The 19,522-nt window shown below is 41.7% G+C and overlaps 2 protein-coding genes across 3 annotated transcripts; both read left to right on the forward strand.

Annotated features, from left to right (window-relative positions):
• The first annotated feature begins 965 nt into the window (after window positions 1-965).
• slc26a2 (solute carrier family 26 member 2) lies at window positions 966-8,440 on the forward strand. Of its 2 annotated transcripts, none has more exons than XM_030764670.1 (4): window positions 966-1,060; window positions 3,649-4,251; window positions 4,793-5,532; window positions 5,781-8,440. In XM_030764670.1, exons 2-4 carry the CDS (start codon window positions 3,673-3,675, stop codon window positions 6,562-6,564), a joined length of 2,103 nt encoding a protein of 700 aa, XP_030620530.1. In that variant the 5' UTR covers window positions 966-1,060; window positions 3,649-3,672; the 3' UTR covers window positions 6,565-8,440. The 2 variants fall into 2 exon arrangements, with proteins under 2 accessions (XP_030620530.1, XP_030620531.1); XM_030764671.1 differs by having other exon boundaries at window positions 976-1,029.
• Window positions 7,980-19,404, forward strand: LOC115805113 (GTPase IMAP family member 8-like). The gene is made up of 5 exons (XM_030765594.1): window positions 7,980-8,017; window positions 8,114-8,169; window positions 17,167-17,847; window positions 18,331-19,140; window positions 19,391-19,404. The coding sequence occupies exons 1-5, from the start codon at window positions 7,980-7,982 to the stop codon at window positions 19,402-19,404; spliced, it is 1,599 nt and encodes a 532-aa protein (XP_030621454.1).
• The last annotated feature ends 118 nt before the right edge of the window (window positions 19,405-19,522 follow it).

The raw sequence follows: 19,522 nt of genomic DNA on the forward strand, positions 1-19,522 counted from the left end.
ATTCACGATCAAAAGTCTGATATGGTGCTAAACAGATTAACAATGAAAATGTGACATCACCTCTCCTGCATTATGGCGAAAAACACAGGAGGTTAAATGGAAGGGCGTCGATCAAACTGGTAAACTCCAGATAAGACTTCTGCCCTGGGCCACCCATCAAATTCTGCTTAGCTTAGGTTGTGTGGAGACTCCATAATATAAATGAATGTAAAATATTGCAATTACTAATGCAATAAAATTATTGAAGTGCCACGTTTAATATTTCTTTTCATTTTCCTTATCAGCTAGTGACAGGGATTGATTTTTTTCTTTTTTTAATGTTTCCAATGCTTTCAGTGATGGAATAAGTAATGATCTTTTTAGACGGTGCCTAAACGCTTCCCTAATTTACGGCCACAAAGTCTGCTTCTCTGCAGGGTTTCTCTGGCAGATTGAGAACACAGAAATGTGCATTAAAACTATATTCAAACGCTATAAGATGGGAGACGTGCAAGTATCTTCTCTAGACAGAGGCACGGCTGCTTCTGGGCAGACAGAGGGTCTGTTTTCTTATCATTACATTACATTAAATACCAATGGATAACGGCACTAATACGTCAAAAAAAAAAAAAAAAAAAAAGAAAGAAAGAAAAGAAAAAGAAAAAAAGTAACGTACATCAGCAGTCTCAGTCAGACAATTATAGATCTTTGAATCGGTAGGCTGCTGCGTGGGGACACTCTGTGCAAAAGTTATATGAGTCGCAAAAACGAACATCTAAAATTAAACTAATTTTACCGAGGGTGTACAACCTTTCAATGTAAAGGACATAGGGTATGGCGGATATTTACGGTTTAGGTTTCGTACTCTCCAAGCGCCAACGCTCTCATTTAGTCATGTGACAAGGTACAGTCTCAAATCACGTGATAGAGGCGTCTCTGGAATGCTTCAGATGTCATATACTGCCCTTTTCAATTATAGATCTACAGCCACAGTCAAAGAGACCAGGGAAGATGAAACGAACTTCTGCATGGTTGTTTCGTCCATGACAAGTGAGTAAACTCACAAGATCAAGAGGAGGAGGTGAGTGAATGTCTGTAGCTAAAAAGCTCCTCGTTCTGTGTGGCTTCTTTTTAACTTCACTCAGTTCTGAGTCGCTTAGACTACTTCAGTTTCCGAGTTGTCCACGTTGCAGCAGTGACAAGCTGGCATCAATAGTCTCCATTCATAAAATCGGAACGGCTCATCTTTTATAAAACAGTTGCTTAGCGTTCATCGTGAGACAGTAAGTCATATTCTTTCTGAGTAATACAGTAGGTGGACTCTGTAGTTTATGTCGTATTGTTGTTTTTAACTCGTAGTTCATACCGTGTCGAAAGCAAGAGAGATGCAGTCTCTCGGGATAAAACTGACACATCACAGTCCGCCGATGACTCTTAAACAAGACGCTGTGCTGAGTGACTATACCAGTCTACACAAAGTGTTATCGCTGTGTGGTTTTAAAACCTTAGTTTACAGATTCAGTAGGAGGTTAATACTTCATTAGTATTCACAATTATTTTTTCTTTTTTTTTTTCTCCGCCGGTTAAATAGTTTAGACGTAGGCCGTGGGATGTCCGCGGCTCTCCTGCCGAGATAAGGTGCGTTTCACTCCGTATTAGAAATCTCCTTATGTAACTTTAAGTATCAGTGGGTCGACATGTTAGCTTTCCACGCTGTTTATCAGAGATTTTGTTTTTAAACTATTGTCATGTGTTTGTTTGAACATATACATTGCTATACATTTGGCATTAAATTGTGTAGCCACCTGTGTTTGTGTATATTTGTTTAATCTTAACAAACTCAACTAAAATTAGTATTTAAAAGTACTGATTATAAAAAGTCGTTTAAAAAGTAGTTAGGCCAGCTCCAGCTCACTGCGTAGGTCATGGATTGAATGCATGTATTCTTGCAGTGCTGGTATTTTGGGAGGGGAGTATTACCCTCTTAGCAACGTCACTCCGCACACGGATATATGTACTTGTTCCAGACACACACACACATACACATGCAGATACACAGTGTTCTTTGTCAGGTCTTTTGGGACGAGTGGGGCAGAAGGCAGGGAAATTGAGAGAGCTGTTTGCTCAACTGCGTGATTTGTTTGTGGGTGGTATTACCTTGGTACTGAACTTGTCATGCAGGAATAATAGACAGTAATGTTTTACAATGGGCAGGAGTCAGAGTCTGACTCCTATTCAGGTCCTCAGGTCTCCATAAACCTCTGGCTCTAAGCCAAATATAAAGGGTGTGATGCCTTATCAGCAGAGAGGTGCTGTCTATTTTGTGATGAACGACTGAGAACACGCGGCAGCTCAGAAAGAGGAATAAACTTTGCTGGCGTTCTGTAGAGATCACGTGGTTGGAATGGAAGAGGAGTGAATTATAAAGCACAGATTTGTGTTTTCTTCAGTCTCACTTAAAAATTCAGGTTTTCAGATCACGGCCGATCTCTCAGTCTTTAACGAAATGAATGTTAGCAGCACCAGTCTCTTATTGGTCCAGTCTGGTTCTCACTGTCAGTGCACTAGGTCCTTATCATGATAGTTAATAAAGTTTAATTTTAGTGAAGTGTGGGTGTTTTTTTCATAAAGAATATGGTTTCAGTCAGTCATAGTTATTGTTCCTCTGATTGATTTGCAAAGTTTGTAGGATTTTGTGTGTTTACTCGGTTTACTTATATAGGTCATTTAATTTTGCTTAACTCTTAAACAAAATAACTGGGTGTGTTCACCTCTGAGTACTTGAAATTCAGCAAGAGACTGAAAACAAAAGTGACTTAAAATATTGAAACAATTTTCTCTGAATGTAGTTGGATCTAAACTATACTATATAGTTTAAATATACTTAAATATACTTCATTAATATACTCTGTGTTATTCTTTGTGTAAATTTATCCAGAAATTTCCTCATACGCTCTTTGTCAAATGGGAAAAAATTGATTTCCCTCATTACATGGGGAGTTATGTAGGCTATTAATTAGTGTATTTTAAGCAGTTGATTTTACAGAACTCTGATCTGTTAGTCAGAGAGTCAAATCAAAATGTTCACTTTAGCGTGAAGTTCCATCTTATTCTATATACGGACTTCTCCAGTAAGACTTTAACGTTATCAACATTAATAAGATTATCTTATCTTATAGACGGATATGAGATTTTCCCATGGCGTCTGTGTAATGTTTGTTGTTCTTATGTAATATCAGTCAGTTCAGGGAGAGTATTGCTCTGAGAAACATGACTGTCCTCTGTCCTCTGGGACAGTCAGTCATGATTTAATATATGGACATAGTGCATACTTCATAACTTATAATAGGGACATAAGGAGAGATTGGTAAATTACTGATGAAAAAGTAAATTTTCGCCCTCTGTCATCGGCGTTTATGAATACAGTGTTTTGCCACATCCTTATCTGTTAATCTGTAGCTGAATGGGCTTCAGTCTCTGTTTCTTTTACATTGCTCTTTCATGGTTGTATTTGTTTCAATACATTGTAAATGCCTTTGTATTGTAAATTGCTCTTTTCAAGTTCAGATGAGATCAGGCGTTTACTGTCAGTTTTACTCCCAAGTTTTACTCTTTACTCTAAGGACGCGCATTCACTCATTCCATTTCCCCCTCGCCTGTTAAACCCAGGGAGAGGGTGGCTGACACTACACCATGATGACCGGCGATGACTGCGCGTCTGAAGACGGAGCTCAGAGCGGCCCGTTCACGCCGCTCATCCTGGAAGAGCAGGAGAAAGAGGCGGAGTCCTGGACGAACGTTCTGATTCGGAAAGTGAAAAAACGCTGCTCCTGTAGCCGCGCTCAGGCCAAAGCCCTGCTGCTGGATTCCATGCCGATTCTCCGATGGCTTCCCCGCTACCAGCTCAGGGCGTGGCTACTGGGCGACGTCATGTCTGGGCTCATCGTCGGCATCCTGCTGGTGCCGCAGTCCATCGCCTACTCCCTGCTGGCAGGACAAGACCCCATCTACGGGCTCTACACCTCCTTTTTCTCCAGCATCATCTACACCGTGCTGGGCTCCTCCAGGCACATCTCGGTGGGGATTTTCGGGGTCTTGTGTCTGCTGGTGGGACAGGTGGTGGACAGGGAGCTGGTGGCCGCCGGCTATCCGACGGAGACCAATCAGACGGCCGTGGACGGCCTGCAGAACGTGACCGGTCCCTTGTGTGACCGTAGCTGTTACGCCATAACGGTGGGAGCCACGGTTACCTTCACAGCTGGTGTGTACCAGGTCAGTATATGTGTGTGTGCAAATGGACACGTGCAGATATGAAACAGTGACAAGTTATATCATGGGTTTCCAATGCCACGTTAGCATTGACACGTCTAAGCCTGTTCTGTTAGACATGTAAGTTCCCATAACTGGATCAATGACACCTTGACACTCGTATTGACACTACTGTGTAAATAAGATTTGTTTAATAAAAGTTAAAACAAATCAATGAACCCTCTGAAAAAAAAACACTCATTAGCTCTGTCACAAAGGTGCTAGTGTTTGTAGAAAAACAACAATATTAAGAAGTATAGTTTATACTGTATTTAATGGAGGGGCTGAGTTTGACTGTTCCTCTTGTATTTAAGAGAAAACCAAAGCAATGAGATGAGAAGGTATGTTTTCATATGAAAGACTGAAAATATGAACGATTTTTTCGATGGCAGTCTCTCCTTCGTATGTTCTGTATTCCATACACCATTTCTTAAAACTGTTCTCTAAGCCATAAACCATGCGGTGCCGATGAACTGAGATGATGTGAACGTTCATTGTGTTCCAGGTTCTGATGGGTCTCCTCCAGGTGGGCTTCGTCTCCGTCTTCCTCTCGGACTCTCTCCTCAGCGGCTTTGCCACAGGAGCCTCTCTCACCATCCTCACCTCGCAGCTCAAATACCTGCTGGGAATCAAGGTTCCCCGTGCCCAGGGCTGGTTCACCCTCTTCAAGACCTGGATTAGCCTGTTACGGAACATCCACAAAACCAATGTGTGCGACCTGGTAACCAGTATCATCTGTCTGCTCGTGCTGGTGCCCACCAAAGAGCTGAACGACCGTTTCAAATCCAAGCTGAAGGCGCCCATACCCTTTGAGCTCTTCGTGGTCATCGTGGCCACGCTCGCCTCACATTTCGGCCACTTCCAGGAGGAGTATGGCTCAGACGTGTCCGGCGACATTCCCACCGGCTTCATGCCCCCGCAGCTCCCTGCCTGGTCCCTGATCCCCAACGTGGCCGTGGACGCCTTCTCCATCGCCATCGTCGGTTTCGCCATCACCGTCTCCCTGTCGGAGATGTTCGCGAAGAAGCACGGCTACGTCGTGGACGCCAACCAGGAGATGTACGCCATCGGTTTTTGTAACATCTTCCCGTCCTTCTTCCGCTGCTTCACCACCAGTGCCGCCTTGACCAAGACGCTGGTGAAGGAGTCCACAGGCTGCCAGACTCAGCTGTCCGGACTGGTGACCGCTCTGGTCCTCCTACTGGTGCTGCTGGTCATCGCTCCACTCTTCTACTCCCTACAGAAGTAAGTTGACCGTCACGCGTGTTACGTGTGCATCACACCGGCGAGAGATCTCTGTCAGATGACAAAGAGCTCTCTTTGTTTTTCCTATTCGCCACCCCCAAGTCACCTGCCTTCTCCAGCTGTAGCTCTCAAAATGTGAAAATGGTTTTCACCTGCAATTCACATGCAATTTTTTTTGTTGTTATAAATTTAAATATCACTGTCGTAATTCTTCAGTATTTCATTGACGACTGTGATTTGTTCTCCAGGTGTGTGCTGGCAGTTATCATTGTGGTGAATCTGCGTGGAGCTCTGAGAAAGTTCAGGGACGTTCCGAGAATGTGGCGCGTAAACCGCGTGGACGCGGCCATTTGGCTGGTTACCATGGCAACCTCGGCCCTGGTAAACACAGAGCTGGGCCTGCTGGTGGGCGTGCTGGTGTCGGCCTTCTGCGTGCTGGGCCGTACCCAGTCCGCGCGTGCCCTGCAACTGGGCAAGGCCGGGGAGCTCGAGGTTTACGAAGACCTGGCGTCGTACAAGGGTCTCCAGACTCAGCCTGGCGTGGCCATCTTCCGCTACGAGGCGCCAATCTACTACGCCAACCAGGCTTTGTTTAAAAAATGTCTGTATCGCAGCGTAGGACTGGACCCGCTGAAAGAGAAGGCCCGTCGCAAGAAGCTGGAGAGACAGAAACAAAAGCAGGAAAAGTCGGAGGAGGGAGGGGCGAAAGGCAAGGAGCCGGAGTCGTCCACCAGCGTCTTCCTGGCTCACTGCGTGAGCTTCCACACGCTAATCCTGGACTGCAGTCCGGTGTTGTTTCTGGACACGGCGGGGGTGAATGCGCTGAAGGAGGTTTGTAAGGACTACAGAGAGCTGGGGGTGCGATTGCTGTTGGCGCAGTGCAACATCTCCGTCATCGAATCCCTGCGGAAGGGAGGTTACTACAACCAGAAGGATGGAAATACAGAGAAGCTGTTTTTCACGATAGGCGATGCTGTCTGTTACGCGAAGAGCCTCTCATCTCAGAACGGCGACTGTGACACTGTTTGCTGAGAGAAAAATGCTTTAAGATATTTATGCAGTATGTCTGTTAAAAGCCCCTTTTGCCTTAAGTATGTGCCTTGATTTTTAACCTCTACCAGCCTCCGTCTGTAGATGTTGTCTCTCCAGAGGTGAGGTGGAAGTTTATCTGCAGTTTTCTCAGATAACAGAAGAATGGAGTCTATGGTGTCTTATAATGTATATTTATCTATGTTGCCTTTTTGTTTTTCAGTTTTCTAAAACTATAGAAACAAATCATCAACCAACCTTCAGATTTCCACTGAAGACCAAATAATTCCTTGGTTACAGTTTCAGAGAGTGTGTGTGTGTGTGTGTGTGTGTGTGTGTGTGTCTGTGTATGTGTGTCTGTGTGTGTCTGTTTGTTGAACAGCACTTTCCAACTTTATCTCACATTGTTGGAGCTATCTCTCTCAGGAGCTGTTTTTATTATCAATGTCTTGAATTTGGGGGGAAAAAAGAGAGAAAAAAAATACTGGTTATTTGCAGACTTCGCTCAGGGTGCAAGAAAGATCCGTAAACCAAAATCAAGTTGCAGGACAAAAAGACTGCAAACCAATCAAAGAGTGTAATGGGTGTACTGGTTTGAAACCAAATGTGATTATTCCACCTCATCCACGTTCTTGTTTTATACACGCAGACATTGCTTATGCAATTTTCAGTCTTAGTTGGTTGATAATGGGTTGTTTTGTTTTGTTTTTTGATGATCTTAGTTAGTCTTGCTTTTACTGGAGGAATTAGCATTAAGAATAAGCTGGAACCTTATGCTAAAGTGAAAAACTTTGGTCGGGCTCTTTGAGTGACAGATAAGAGTTCTGTGCTCAAATCTCTCTTTATTTACTGATCACTCACTGCCTAGATACCCTCAGGTGAGCGTTAAACAGTAACCAGAATTGGTTTTTTTAAAGCAGTGAGTGCTTTCATTGGGGGGAAAAAAAGAAAAAGAGAAGGAGATTTTATATGAGGATTCAGTCTGATGAATCAAAAGTAGACAGTACTTGTTTGCCAGTTACCAAAACACTTTACAGATGTAGGGTCGGAGAGGGGCCCATTGAAAATCAATAACCCTTCTGCGTCGGTGCCTAAGCCAAACCAAATATTGACCCTACCTGCCGACCTTATCGAATGTGTGTTCCTGCGTTGTCACGGTGACTGAGTTACGATCCGTCCTCCTGTCTCAGCCTGTAGGCCTTACCTGAGAGTGAGAGACAGTTAATGATGGTTTTCACCCTGATTCTCAGTCGCCACAGACAGACGCAGCTCAGAGGGGATTCTTTGTTTTTCTTTATGAACCAGGCACTTGTTTTGTGATGGAGGTTCAGTTTACAGGGTTCAGGTAGATTTAGGTTTGACTTGTTGGGTGTGAGTGAAGGACAGAGGACGACTGCCGTCTGAAAGAGGCATGAAAGATGAGGTTCAGCCTTCACTCGTCCAGCACTGTGCTCAGGTCCAGGTCCCACACAGGCCTTCTCCTCCTCCTCCTGCTCCTCCTGTTCCCGTTCCCCTCATGCTCCTCCCCATGCTCCTGATTCTCCTCCTCTAGCTCCCAGTTCCCGCTCCCCTCCTACTCCTCTTCCTCCTGCTGCTCCTGCTCCTGCTGTAAGACTTGATCAGAGTTTGTGACACTATCCGGTGGGAGAAAGGTGGGGTTGTGAGTGGAGGTGATACTCTGATACGCTGGGCCCTGTTGAGTGCTGGACCTGTAGCCAGTTAAATGTGATTCTAAATCAAAATTAAATTATATTTTTCCAATCATGCGTTTGTCTTTTTGAATGTTAGTTTTTTTTTGTTTTGTTTTTTTGGCTTTTGAAGAACATGTAGCTTATATGATTTCCTTGGTATTACAGGCTTTATATAGAGATATATACAGGGCTAGAATGCTTTCTTTCTGTTATTATTATTATTATTATTAGTATTAATTTCATAATGCTGTATTTATTTCTTCTTGTTTCAGTCTTTTCACTGTCTATAGCCATAAAGACATAGTCACTATCTACAGTCATGTGAAGGAGATACAGTCAAACTATACTCATGCCATAGTGTCGTATGTGTTCTTTAGTTCTGATCTGTTCTGCAGGGTCTTTTCTGTCACTGGCTGTGGCTGTTATGTTTTATATGAGTAAGGTGTCTGTGTCATTTTCATGGTGGGATGTGTGCATAAGCTACATGACTTTTACAAGGGCTTGGAACACGTCTAAAAGTTCAAAAGGGAAAGTTTTATAGTTTTTCTTTATGTGTTTATATCAGTGAAACAAACGACTTGTCTCAAGTATAGGCCAATGAACTAAAGTTTCTGATGTTTTCTTATATTCTCCTGCCAAATAAACTGGAGTATTTGCAACAATGAACTGCTCCTTTCTGTTTTCCTTTGATTTCAGTCCAGTCTCCCATGGGTCATTTCTCACTCTGACCACAAGGAGCGTTGTTGTCACTACTAATGCCCTGAGAATTCCTACTATTTTAGGTTTCATACCAGTCAAAGAATACGATGTCACATCATTTCATTTTTAGTCATCTTCTGTAAAAAAAAAAAAATATATATATATAAATATTTTTAGAGTGACATGCTACGGCAATTCTCTGATTTGAAACATGTTTCTGCTGTATCTGTTTTTAAGGCTGGTTCAGGATTTATCAAGAAGCCAGAGCAGAAATGTAGAAAGAACACTAGAGGGTTCTCACTCACCCATTATCTAAGCCACTTCTCCTAATTAGGGTCGCAGGGGGTCCTGGAGCCTATCCCAGCATTCATTGGGCGAGAGGCGGGGAAACACCCTGGACAGGTTTCCAGTCCATCACAAGGCAGACGCACAGACAAACACATTCACACTCTCATTCACCCCCAGGGGCAATTTATCATCTCCAATTTGCCTGACTTGCATGTCCTTGGACTGTGGGAGGAACCCGGAGCTCCTGGAGGAAACCCACACAGACATGGGGAGAGAACATCCAAACTACCCACTACACCACCATGCACCCCAGTAAAGGGTCAACATGCACAAATTGTCTAGTTCTTGTCAGAACTCTGGCAGCTGTGTCTTGAACTAGCTGAACTAGCCTATGTAGGTACACAAAGGAACTGAGTTTAGACCTCATAAAGGCATGAACTAACTTTTCTGGGCTCAAAGGGAGAGCAGTTTCCTAAAGTTGGTGATGTTCACTAAGAAGAGACCCACCATATCTGTTTTTTCTATGACTGGTGGAGCAGAGATGGACCAGTAATAGGGCATTACTAAAGGTATACTTATTCTCCTCAGAGAGACAAACTGGCACTTCATAAAACAACAAAATTGTTATTTTGGATGTAATTTTGAAAAAAAAAAAAAAAAGAAAGAAAAAGGAGGTTGAATGTTTCCAGTCTCTGATCAAATGTCTTTGATATAAAAAGAGAACAGTGATGTTCTCACAGCTGACTGACTCTCAGACTCTGAGTCCTGCTACAGAATGGATATACCACTAAAATTTTTTTTTTTTGGACAAAATTTATCTTCACACCAGATGTGTCATTCACAAGACATTTTTTGCAAGGACAGACAAACTTTTTTATTTTCCCTGTGTATTTTCTGAATATAGAACTCTGACAGGGGTGGCATGGTGGCGCAGTGGGTAGCGCTGTCGCCTCACAGCAAGAAGGTTTCGGGTTCAGTTCCCGGGCAGGTGGCCAGGGTCCTTTCTGTGTGGAGTTTGCATGTTCTCCCAGTGTCTGTGTGGGTTTCCTCCGGGAGCTCCGGTTTCCTCCCAAAAACATGCAGGTTAGGTGAATTGGAGACACTAAATTGCCCCTAGGTGTGAGTGTGTTTGTCTGTGTGACTTTCCTCGCCTTTCGCCCTATGAGCGCTGGGATAGGCTCCAGCACCCCCTGTGACCCTAATCAGGATAAGTGGCTTAGATAATGAGTGAGTGAGAACTCTGATAGTCCTTAGCTGTAAGAGAGACATGGCAGCTGTCTGTCAGAAGTTGAAACATCCCGAAAGATACAAACTCATCCTGACCACTAGAGGGTGCAATCGGACCAGAATTCAAATGACATTTTTTCTGTCTCACACTTCTAAACATCATTTAATCATTAATTTATTGTTCTGACCTGCGTCTCATTGCTAATACTACCTAACCTGTGTTTCTTTCACCCTGTGCTCAATCCCAGAGTTTTCTTTACCTTCTCATGCACCCTGTTCATTTTGTGTCCTGTATCTCAAATGATCTTTGTAAACATTTATCTTATTCTTGTCATTTATTCCTCTTGTAAAAACTATTTATTTTGCTCCCATTTAAGTCCTGAACTTTAATTTGGAACTGCTGTATCCTCTGAGTCAGTACCGGTATTCCTGTGAATATTTCAGTCAGTTCAGCTCTACCCAGTGCATTTTTCTAATAAGTGTTTGTCTTGAACGTCATATAAACAAATGCATTTGTAAAGAACAGTGAAGAAATGGCCTCAGTTTAGGTCTACATTCAAATCAAGCAATGTGGCAGCTTGTAAAAAATTTAGCTGTAATGGTCAGCCTGGGATGGTTGTCTCACTGCCTAGGGACTGGGCATCAGACATGTAAGTTGATTTTGTAATTATCAGTGATGATCCTCTAATCCATGCAAACAGTCCAGTGCTGAAGGAGTGAGATCCAGGGACATGGTCATGAAACAGGTGTCCAGTTGAACTCAAGCAGACCTTGCCAAGGATGTAAGGATGGATCACACTGAGAATCGGGGTGTTGGTCTTGGGGGCATCAAAAATCTTTTTTTTCATGTTTTAACTAAACACTTTCAGGGTGTGACAGAGGGCTCTGTCTCAGGCCGCGAGCGGCGTCTTTTTCCTGCAAATTAACCACTTTTCCTTAGTGGTACAGTGTTCGTTCGTGTTTGTGTCCTGTTACGTGTACGTCATTCATACATTTCTACAACACATTTGCCATTTTGGACATTTTTTTCACTTTTCTTCATTTTGGTTGGGACCATCTTTTTTGCACTGTAAATAAAACATCTTGCACTTACGTGCTATTTGTGGCGGAGCCATTTTTTTGTTTGTTTTTGGTGCATTTTGGGCAACCCGAACCCCTGTTCGGCTTCACCCTACCACACAGGGACAGACAGGGAACTACAATTGACCCATTAGCAAGGGCCCCATAAGCCCAACAAAACCCTGTTCTGTGTTACTCTACTAATGACCCAGCAGCTAAACTCATAATTATTCCAACACAGAATGTGGCATGAACTGCGTACCAGTATACAGTGTTATACAATACCTGATAATGGACTTGCCAGAAATTAAGAAAGAAATATTTTAGATTTGTTTTGCAATGACACAGTAGAATGACAAGAAATTAGTTAAAAGTGGATCAAATTTACAATAACAAAACCAAAACCAAATAACAGGAAGCAATCATTAGACAGTAGATAATGTGAAGTTTAAAACATGAGAAAATGTCTTGGTTCCTTCAGTTAATTGTCCAGTCAGTGCACAAAACTAGCCTGGTTCTCTGTTTGTATAAATAACACTGGTTTTCCTTAGTTTCTTTGTGAAGTGTGTGTGGTCATGTCTGATGTGACCTGGTGTACCAGGGGAGGACTTTGAATTCTGCCTTAGTTCTTGTTTATGTTCCTGCTCCTCTGTTTCCTTGCCTGATATTTAGACGTAATATAAGTCTGTGTCTGCTATGGACCGGCGACCTCTCCAGGGTGTTTCCCCGCCTCTCGCCCAACGAATGCTGGGATAGGCTCCAGGACCCCCCACGACCCTACTTAGGATAAACGGCTTTGAAAACCAGTGAGTGAGTGATGAATCCATGTTAAATACCTTGGAGAAGCTGTGTTTACATAACATTAGAAGTTTTCCTCCACAGGCAATGATATGAAATGCCTGCAGTGTTATGACCTCACATTGTCTCTGAGTTTTCTACCATGTTGTAGAGAGTGGAGTCTGTGGAGGAACTCTGTTCTACTGCCATCTCCTGTCAGCTTCACTCTCCTCTTATTCCCTCATACCTTCTGACATGAGGTATCAGAAAAATTAGTGCCACGTGGGACTTGTCTAAGAGGGAAGGGATTCTACATCATAAAAGTAAGTGCACACAGGTCAGTATAAGCATCAGCACAGATTTACAGACTTATGATATTTATTAGGGAGGTAAGTAATACACGGATACATTTGAGATATCAGGACAGTAGGCTTGGGTCGAGTGTAGGGGTGTAGGTTAATTTGTGGTTTCACAGAGAAGATGAGTCTTTAGGCTCTTCTTAAAGATTGTGAGGGAGTCAGCAGACCGGATAGAACACTCATTCCATCATCCAGAAATCACGCATGCTAAGAGTCCAGTTTGTGACTTTCTGCATGGTGGTGGAATCACCAAACACCATTCCCTCACAGACTATCGCGTGTGGGATAGAACACAGGTCCCACTGAGCGACCCGCTCTATGTAGGTGCAGTTCACCTGGTTGATCTGAAAGCAGCATCAGGGACTTAATGTGGGTAGATACAGGGAGCCAGTGAAGGGAGATGAAGAGGTATGTGACATGTGCCTGCTTTAGTTGAAGACCAGACATTTGCAGGGACATTTTAAATCATCTTCAGTGGTTTGGCAGTGTATGCCAGTGGACCTGCCAGGAGAGAGTTGCTGTAGTCCAGTTCTGAGAAGACAAGAGCCTGGACAAGGAGTTGGGCTGCATACTCTGACAGGCATGGTCTGATTTTCCTCATGTTGTATAGAGTGAATCTGCAGGATGAGGAGGTTCTTGCAATGTGGTCGGTTTGGGTCAGCTGGTCGTCTACCATTACTTCTAAGTTTCTGTCAGACTTTGACAGTAGTAGTGAGGAAGATGCTATGATGAATGTATAAGACAAAGTGGAATGGCTTTATTAGCATGACAGGGATAGTGGATGAAAGACAGGACAGTAGTCAGTTTTAAGATTAGTTCTTGAACATTGTCCATTCCCCATGAGCAACTCCTACTGTTCATATCTTCCTTACAGAAGTATTATGTGGTGCAGTCTTCTCCGTGGTTTGGCAAAAGGAAGAAAAATCAAAGCTTGAAAAGTCCTTCATTTAAAGAATAAGTTCAGTAGTTGTTGTGAATAAAATATTTGACAGGGGGAAGAACTCTGTGTCCAATGAGGAAAGGGAAACCAGATTGTTCACAGTGAGATTACAGATGATTATTATCATGGTTAATATGAAGTGGCTCCTTATTGGCAGGCAGAAATTGTCTCAGACTTGACATTACATCTTAGTTTACAGGCTTCATTTTAATGCTTCAGAAGCTATATATTCATCTGAATTACTCCTGACCATTAATAGAGACACATAGACACCACCTCACCTACCAGTAAAAAAACTTTAGTCTGCTCTCAGTGAGTATTTGTATAAAGTCATGAAATCATGCCAAACTATTACATCATGTAACATTCATACTGAATGTTATGAACAACACTGAATGATAAGCTGTGAATGTTCTGTGTGGCCTCATACCCACAGTCTCTCTGAGATCTCATAGCAGATTCTCACTCTTAGTTCTGTGAGTCATGCTGTTGACAACATTTCATGATTCCAGGAACAAGTCATTTGACAATGATTAAATGTTCATGAATGTGGAAAGGAATGTGACTAAACAAGACTTCATCAATGTTCAGTTGTCTTTCTTGATGCCCTTTTCAGTCACACAAAACTACTTTCGTTTTAGTCTGTCGTACACAATCTTCAGACCAATAGTCAGACAATTATAGCAGTTTAATACAATAACTATTGCCTCTTTTTCTAAATAGAAAATGCCTTAGACTTCCATCACACAAAAACTTACGACAGTGGTCTTCTGCTGAACATCACATGGATTTTTGCCCTGTTTGGGAGAAGCTGAAATTATCTCTCTGGTGAAACAAAGGAAGGAAAACAAAAAAAGAGAAAATGTCAGAAGAGAGACCAAACAGCCAGAATGGTGAGATAAAACTATCTGAAGTTGTTTCATCATTGATTTTTTTTTTTAAATTACCTTTACTTTAGTTTGAGCACATTCTGTCTTTATATGTCATTCGGCACCTTGATCATGTATTTAGGCTAACATTAAAGCATTTGTATAGACATTCAGAGTTTGTTAAACGTGTGGAGAGTTAAAATTTTGTTAATTGTTCTGGGTTAGTGTTGCAAGAGAGAGAGGATTGTTAATGGAAGTTAGGCTGTTTTGACTGACACATCCTTCCTCTGTCTGATGCTGTGCACAGAGGAATGCTCTCATAGACCTGTCCAAGTTTCCAGAGTTAAATATCAAACGCTTAATAATCATCAAGTTTTTTTGTACTGATCTCAGGACTGATATATATACTGGATAAAGGAATTGAAGACAATGTCCTTATAATGTATTAATATAATTGTCTGGTGTTGCTTCAAAATTTTCTTTCCTATTAAACTTTATCTGGGGTAAAAGAGCCATGTACTTGGAGTACTTGGACGGAATTCAATCACTCAAATGCTTTACTTACCTCTCAATCCCATGTATTACTGGTAGAGAAGCCAAAGAGCTGCTTCAAAAGATTATAGTTCATCTCCACGGACACCACCCACACAGAATCTGAAAGTTGCTCAACCAGAATCTGTACGCGGAGGATAAGGAAGTAAAAGTCTGATAATAACAGCATTTTCAAATGTGACTTTAAACTAAGAATAATGTGAAAACCTTGTTTAGAGAGAGGGCAGAATGAACACAGACATGTACTCCTATCTGTATATAAAACATCTTTCATAGAGTAACTGTACGATGGAGTATAATGTTATTGAACATAGAGGAAGACTCAACAACCATAATATAAATCAGCTACGAGAGTGGACTGCAGTAAAGACAGGTTGTGGAGCTAGAAACTGCTCTGAATAAAGCACTGTATAAGCACCATAAACACTAACAAGTTTTATCTGACTTATAGATAGATTCCTTTATTGTCATTGTACAGAGTACAACAAAATTGGGTAGCAATCCTGACAGTGCATTCACACATAACAAACCTCAACTGAAAAATAGAAACAGTTAAAACTAAACTAATTTAAAATGCTACATGTATAAATTAAATATAAAATGTTTATATTTATATTTACTGTAACCAAAGTATAAAACAATAAGATATGTAACATTGATTAAAAAAATTTGAAATTTGAATTTGAATAATGATTTAATCAGCCGCTGAGGTATTGCCCTTCAGGATACTGCACATCTGCTGAACTGCACTGGCCCTAATGTGCAAGTAGAGCAGTTGGAAATATATACATACAAAGGTGCAGTTTCAATGTAAACATCTGTGTAGTGTTCTATAAATGTAACTGTAAGTACTGTAGTATCAAACATATCAGTCTAATAACATGCTCTCAATTAGCGTTCATGCAGTTATACCTGGTTGTCTGACACTTTAACTTATCTACATAACAGTGTTATAATATTAATTAACACCTGTCACTTTATAAAGCCAGCGCATTTTAATGGACAACAGTAAAAATCAACATGACTGAGGGAATGAGCTGGTACCAGGACAAAATCAAATGTTACAGTTTGTGATGCTGACACAATATTTATCATTAATACACAAAATATTTACTCATTAATTGGTGTTAGACAAAAAAATCCCCATAAAGTCCTGTGAGTTTGGGCTGAGACAGGGGAGTAGGAGTGAAATACTATCTGATACGACAATAAGGAAAAATCTTCAGAGCCATTTGTGTGATGACTTTTATGGCTCCATAGGAATTAATATTATCATCAGAAAAGATAATAGTTGCCTTTGGTTCAAACTGCAAAGTACATGAAAGAGATTCAACCTTATATTTAACCATGTTTACACGAGGGTTTCTGTCCCAAAGATGATGTGTTAAGTTGGCTATGACCCACTCCTTCATGTAGCCACAACTTGCATACTAGTTGATAGATGTCTCAAGACCTTTTATGACGGGTTCAGACTACACGAATTCAGTCCGATTTTGACAAGACTTTGTTGTCACGGACAACATTCCACTGCCGGGCCCGATTATGAACATTGGGAATGACGAGTGGGCCCTTGTGGTGTGACAGAATCTAAAAACAGCAATGTGGCGTTTAGGACGCCCCACGACACACCGACGAAAAGTCTAGCATGTCAGAATTTTTTGTATTTTTCTTCCTAGTTTGACATCTCATACAGCATGTTCCTTGACGTTGACCAACAGGATGAATGACACTTGTCCTCCCCAATGACCTATGAACTTGCGCAAGGTTGTGAAACCTTGTGAAATCTCCCGGCCAAACACAGCAAGAATTTATGGAACTATGATCGCCTAATTTGACATGGTGACCATTGTGTAGACAAAACATTGTGTAGATGCAGAGATGGGAATTGCCAGTTGTTTACTGGTCTCTGTAAACTGGTACATTGCTGCTGTTGAGGTGTAGCTGCTGGTTTAAGCATTTTGGTCTTAACTTTCATCCTTATTTGAGCGTATTACAGGTTTGGCAGCTTGAGTCCAAATTTTAGCCCGGTGATATGATACATGTGTTTGGTTTCCTTAGAATGTTCTGCTGTGACTTTTCAGCATAAAATCTGTAGATTATTGTCTACTGACAGATGGATTTCTTTCTCTCTCTCTCTTCCTCAGATTTGAGGGTTGTGCTGCTTGGAGGGAAGCTATCTGGCAAGAGTTCTGTGATCAACACTGTGTGTGGAGAAAACATCATCAATACTTACAGCAGAACTGGCCAATGCCGTAAATATCAAACGACAGTGAATGGAAAAGAGATCACTTTGGTTGACACTCCTGGCTGGTGGAAACATTCCCTTTTAAAAGAGACTGCTGAATGTCTCAAACAGGAACTTGTCCACAGTGTCACTCTATGTCCTCCAGGACCACATGCTCTCCTGCTTGTCATTGAGTTAGACATGCCTTTCACAGAGAAACACAGGAAATCAATGGAGGAGCATCTACAGCTCCTGGGTGGTGGGGTCTGGGCATATACCATGATATTGTTCACCAGAAAAAGCTATTTAAGATACAGAAACATCGAAGAACACATAGAAAATGAAGGGGAAGCACTTCAGTGGCTCATACAGAAATGTGAGGGCAGGTATCATGTCTTTGAAAATGAGAACCAAAACAATGACACCCAGGTCACAGAACTACTGGAGAAGATACAAGGAGTAAGAGCCCAAAACAGTGGAGGCTGTTTTCAGATTGATCAGAACATTCTGGAGACAGCTGAAGGAAAGAGGGAAATTGCTGTGGAAAAATCCGCCTCAAGACAAAGAAAGGCAAAGAAACAAAGGAAATTAAATAAAAATGGTAGGTCTCTGCTATGTCCAGGAAAACACGTAGCTCATGACTAAGTGCTGTGATGCACCTCTGTGATGCACAGAGGTTATAAATGCTCAACTGGTATGACGATGACATAGAAGATTGCTTATTATGACTCGTGCTAACAGAGGTAGTAACTATGCTTATATTTAGACTACGTTATCTTCACTTTAGAGAGCCCACATCATGCACCGGTATTACGTTTTCCCTCCATACTAATGGAGAATTTCACTGTTGCTGACATATTGGCCCATTTTGACAATTTTCCTTCAGTAACTGTATTGTACACTTTATTTCAGTATAACAATATTTACCAGTTTTTGTTTCAAAACATTTTGAAGTTGAAAAATTGTAAAGATGAATGTAAAGTTTAACCTGTACAGAAAGGTGTCAAATATGACAGTATAGGACAGCAACGCTGCACTGCATCTTATTTCCTAGTGTTTACATTTAAAACATAATGTGTTTCAGAGTTGAGAATTGCACTGCTGGGCTGGGTTATGGCTGGGAAAAGTTCAGCTGCAAATACCATCCTGAATACAGATGAGTTTGTGACAGGAAGAAGAACCATGAAATGTAAGGGAGCATCTGGTGAAGTCTCTGGAAGGAAGGTCACCGTGTTGGACACACCCAGCTGGTGGAAGTTCCTTCCAAGCCACTGCACTCCAGAGTGGGTCAAGTCTGAAATTTTACAGGAGGTGACTAAGAGTCCTGAACTCCCTCATGCAATTCTTCTGGTGATTCCTGGAGACACATCATTCAAGGAGAGACAAAGGAAGATTATTGTGGAGAACATGGAGATGTTTGGAGAAAATGTCTGGAGACACATTATAGTGCTCTTCACTTGGAGCGATGCACTTGGAGATATGCCCATAGAACGGCACATTGAGAGTGAGGGCAAAGCCCTGCAGTGGGTGGTGAATAAATGTGGAAACAGATATCACACATTTGACAACATGAATAAGAGAAATCGCAGTCAAGTCACAGAGCTGCTGGAGAAGATTGAGGAGATGGTGGAGAGAAACAGTTCATTTCAGTTCAGCACTGAGATAGAGACTGAAGTTTATGATGCTGATGAGGACAGTGACAAGGAGATCGACAGCAAGACAGATTTATGTGGAGATGAAACCAGTCTAAAGGACTTGGTCAGACTACTGGATCAGGAGTGGAACAGAAGGGATGATGAATTTCTGAAGAAGTTAGAAAAAATATGGAGAGAAAATATTCCCACTGAAATCTTAATAAGGAAAGGAAATCAGAGCATGGATGATGGACCCTATTGTGAGTGTTTTCACTGTTTTAGGATGATATATTTAGTCTGTTGGCTATGTTGCACTGTCACATTGGAGTAAATAGTGTGTGCTTTTCTTCATAGTTAGTGGAGAGAAGCCACCTGAAAAAATGTGTTTGATGTCTTCAGAGGAAAATCTTTGTCAAGGTGTAACATCTCAAGAGGCGCCAGAATGTATTAGTAAGTAATCTTCTCTTCCTCTAATGTGATAAATATATATTTGGATTTGTGGTTTTACAGTAAAGAAACAGTGACACTTCCACTTTAAACTCCTGTCACTCTGAGTTTAACGTGTATTGTGCTGAACAAGATCACAAGATCACACATGAACTTTGACTTTTAAAGATGCTAGTCTACCAACACAGAATCCAG

This window comes from Chanos chanos, chromosome 2 (genome assembly GCF_902362185.1).
Source record: "Chanos chanos chromosome 2, fChaCha1.1, whole genome shotgun sequence".
Lineage (NCBI taxonomy): Eukaryota > Metazoa > Chordata > Actinopteri > Gonorynchiformes > Chanidae > Chanos > Chanos chanos.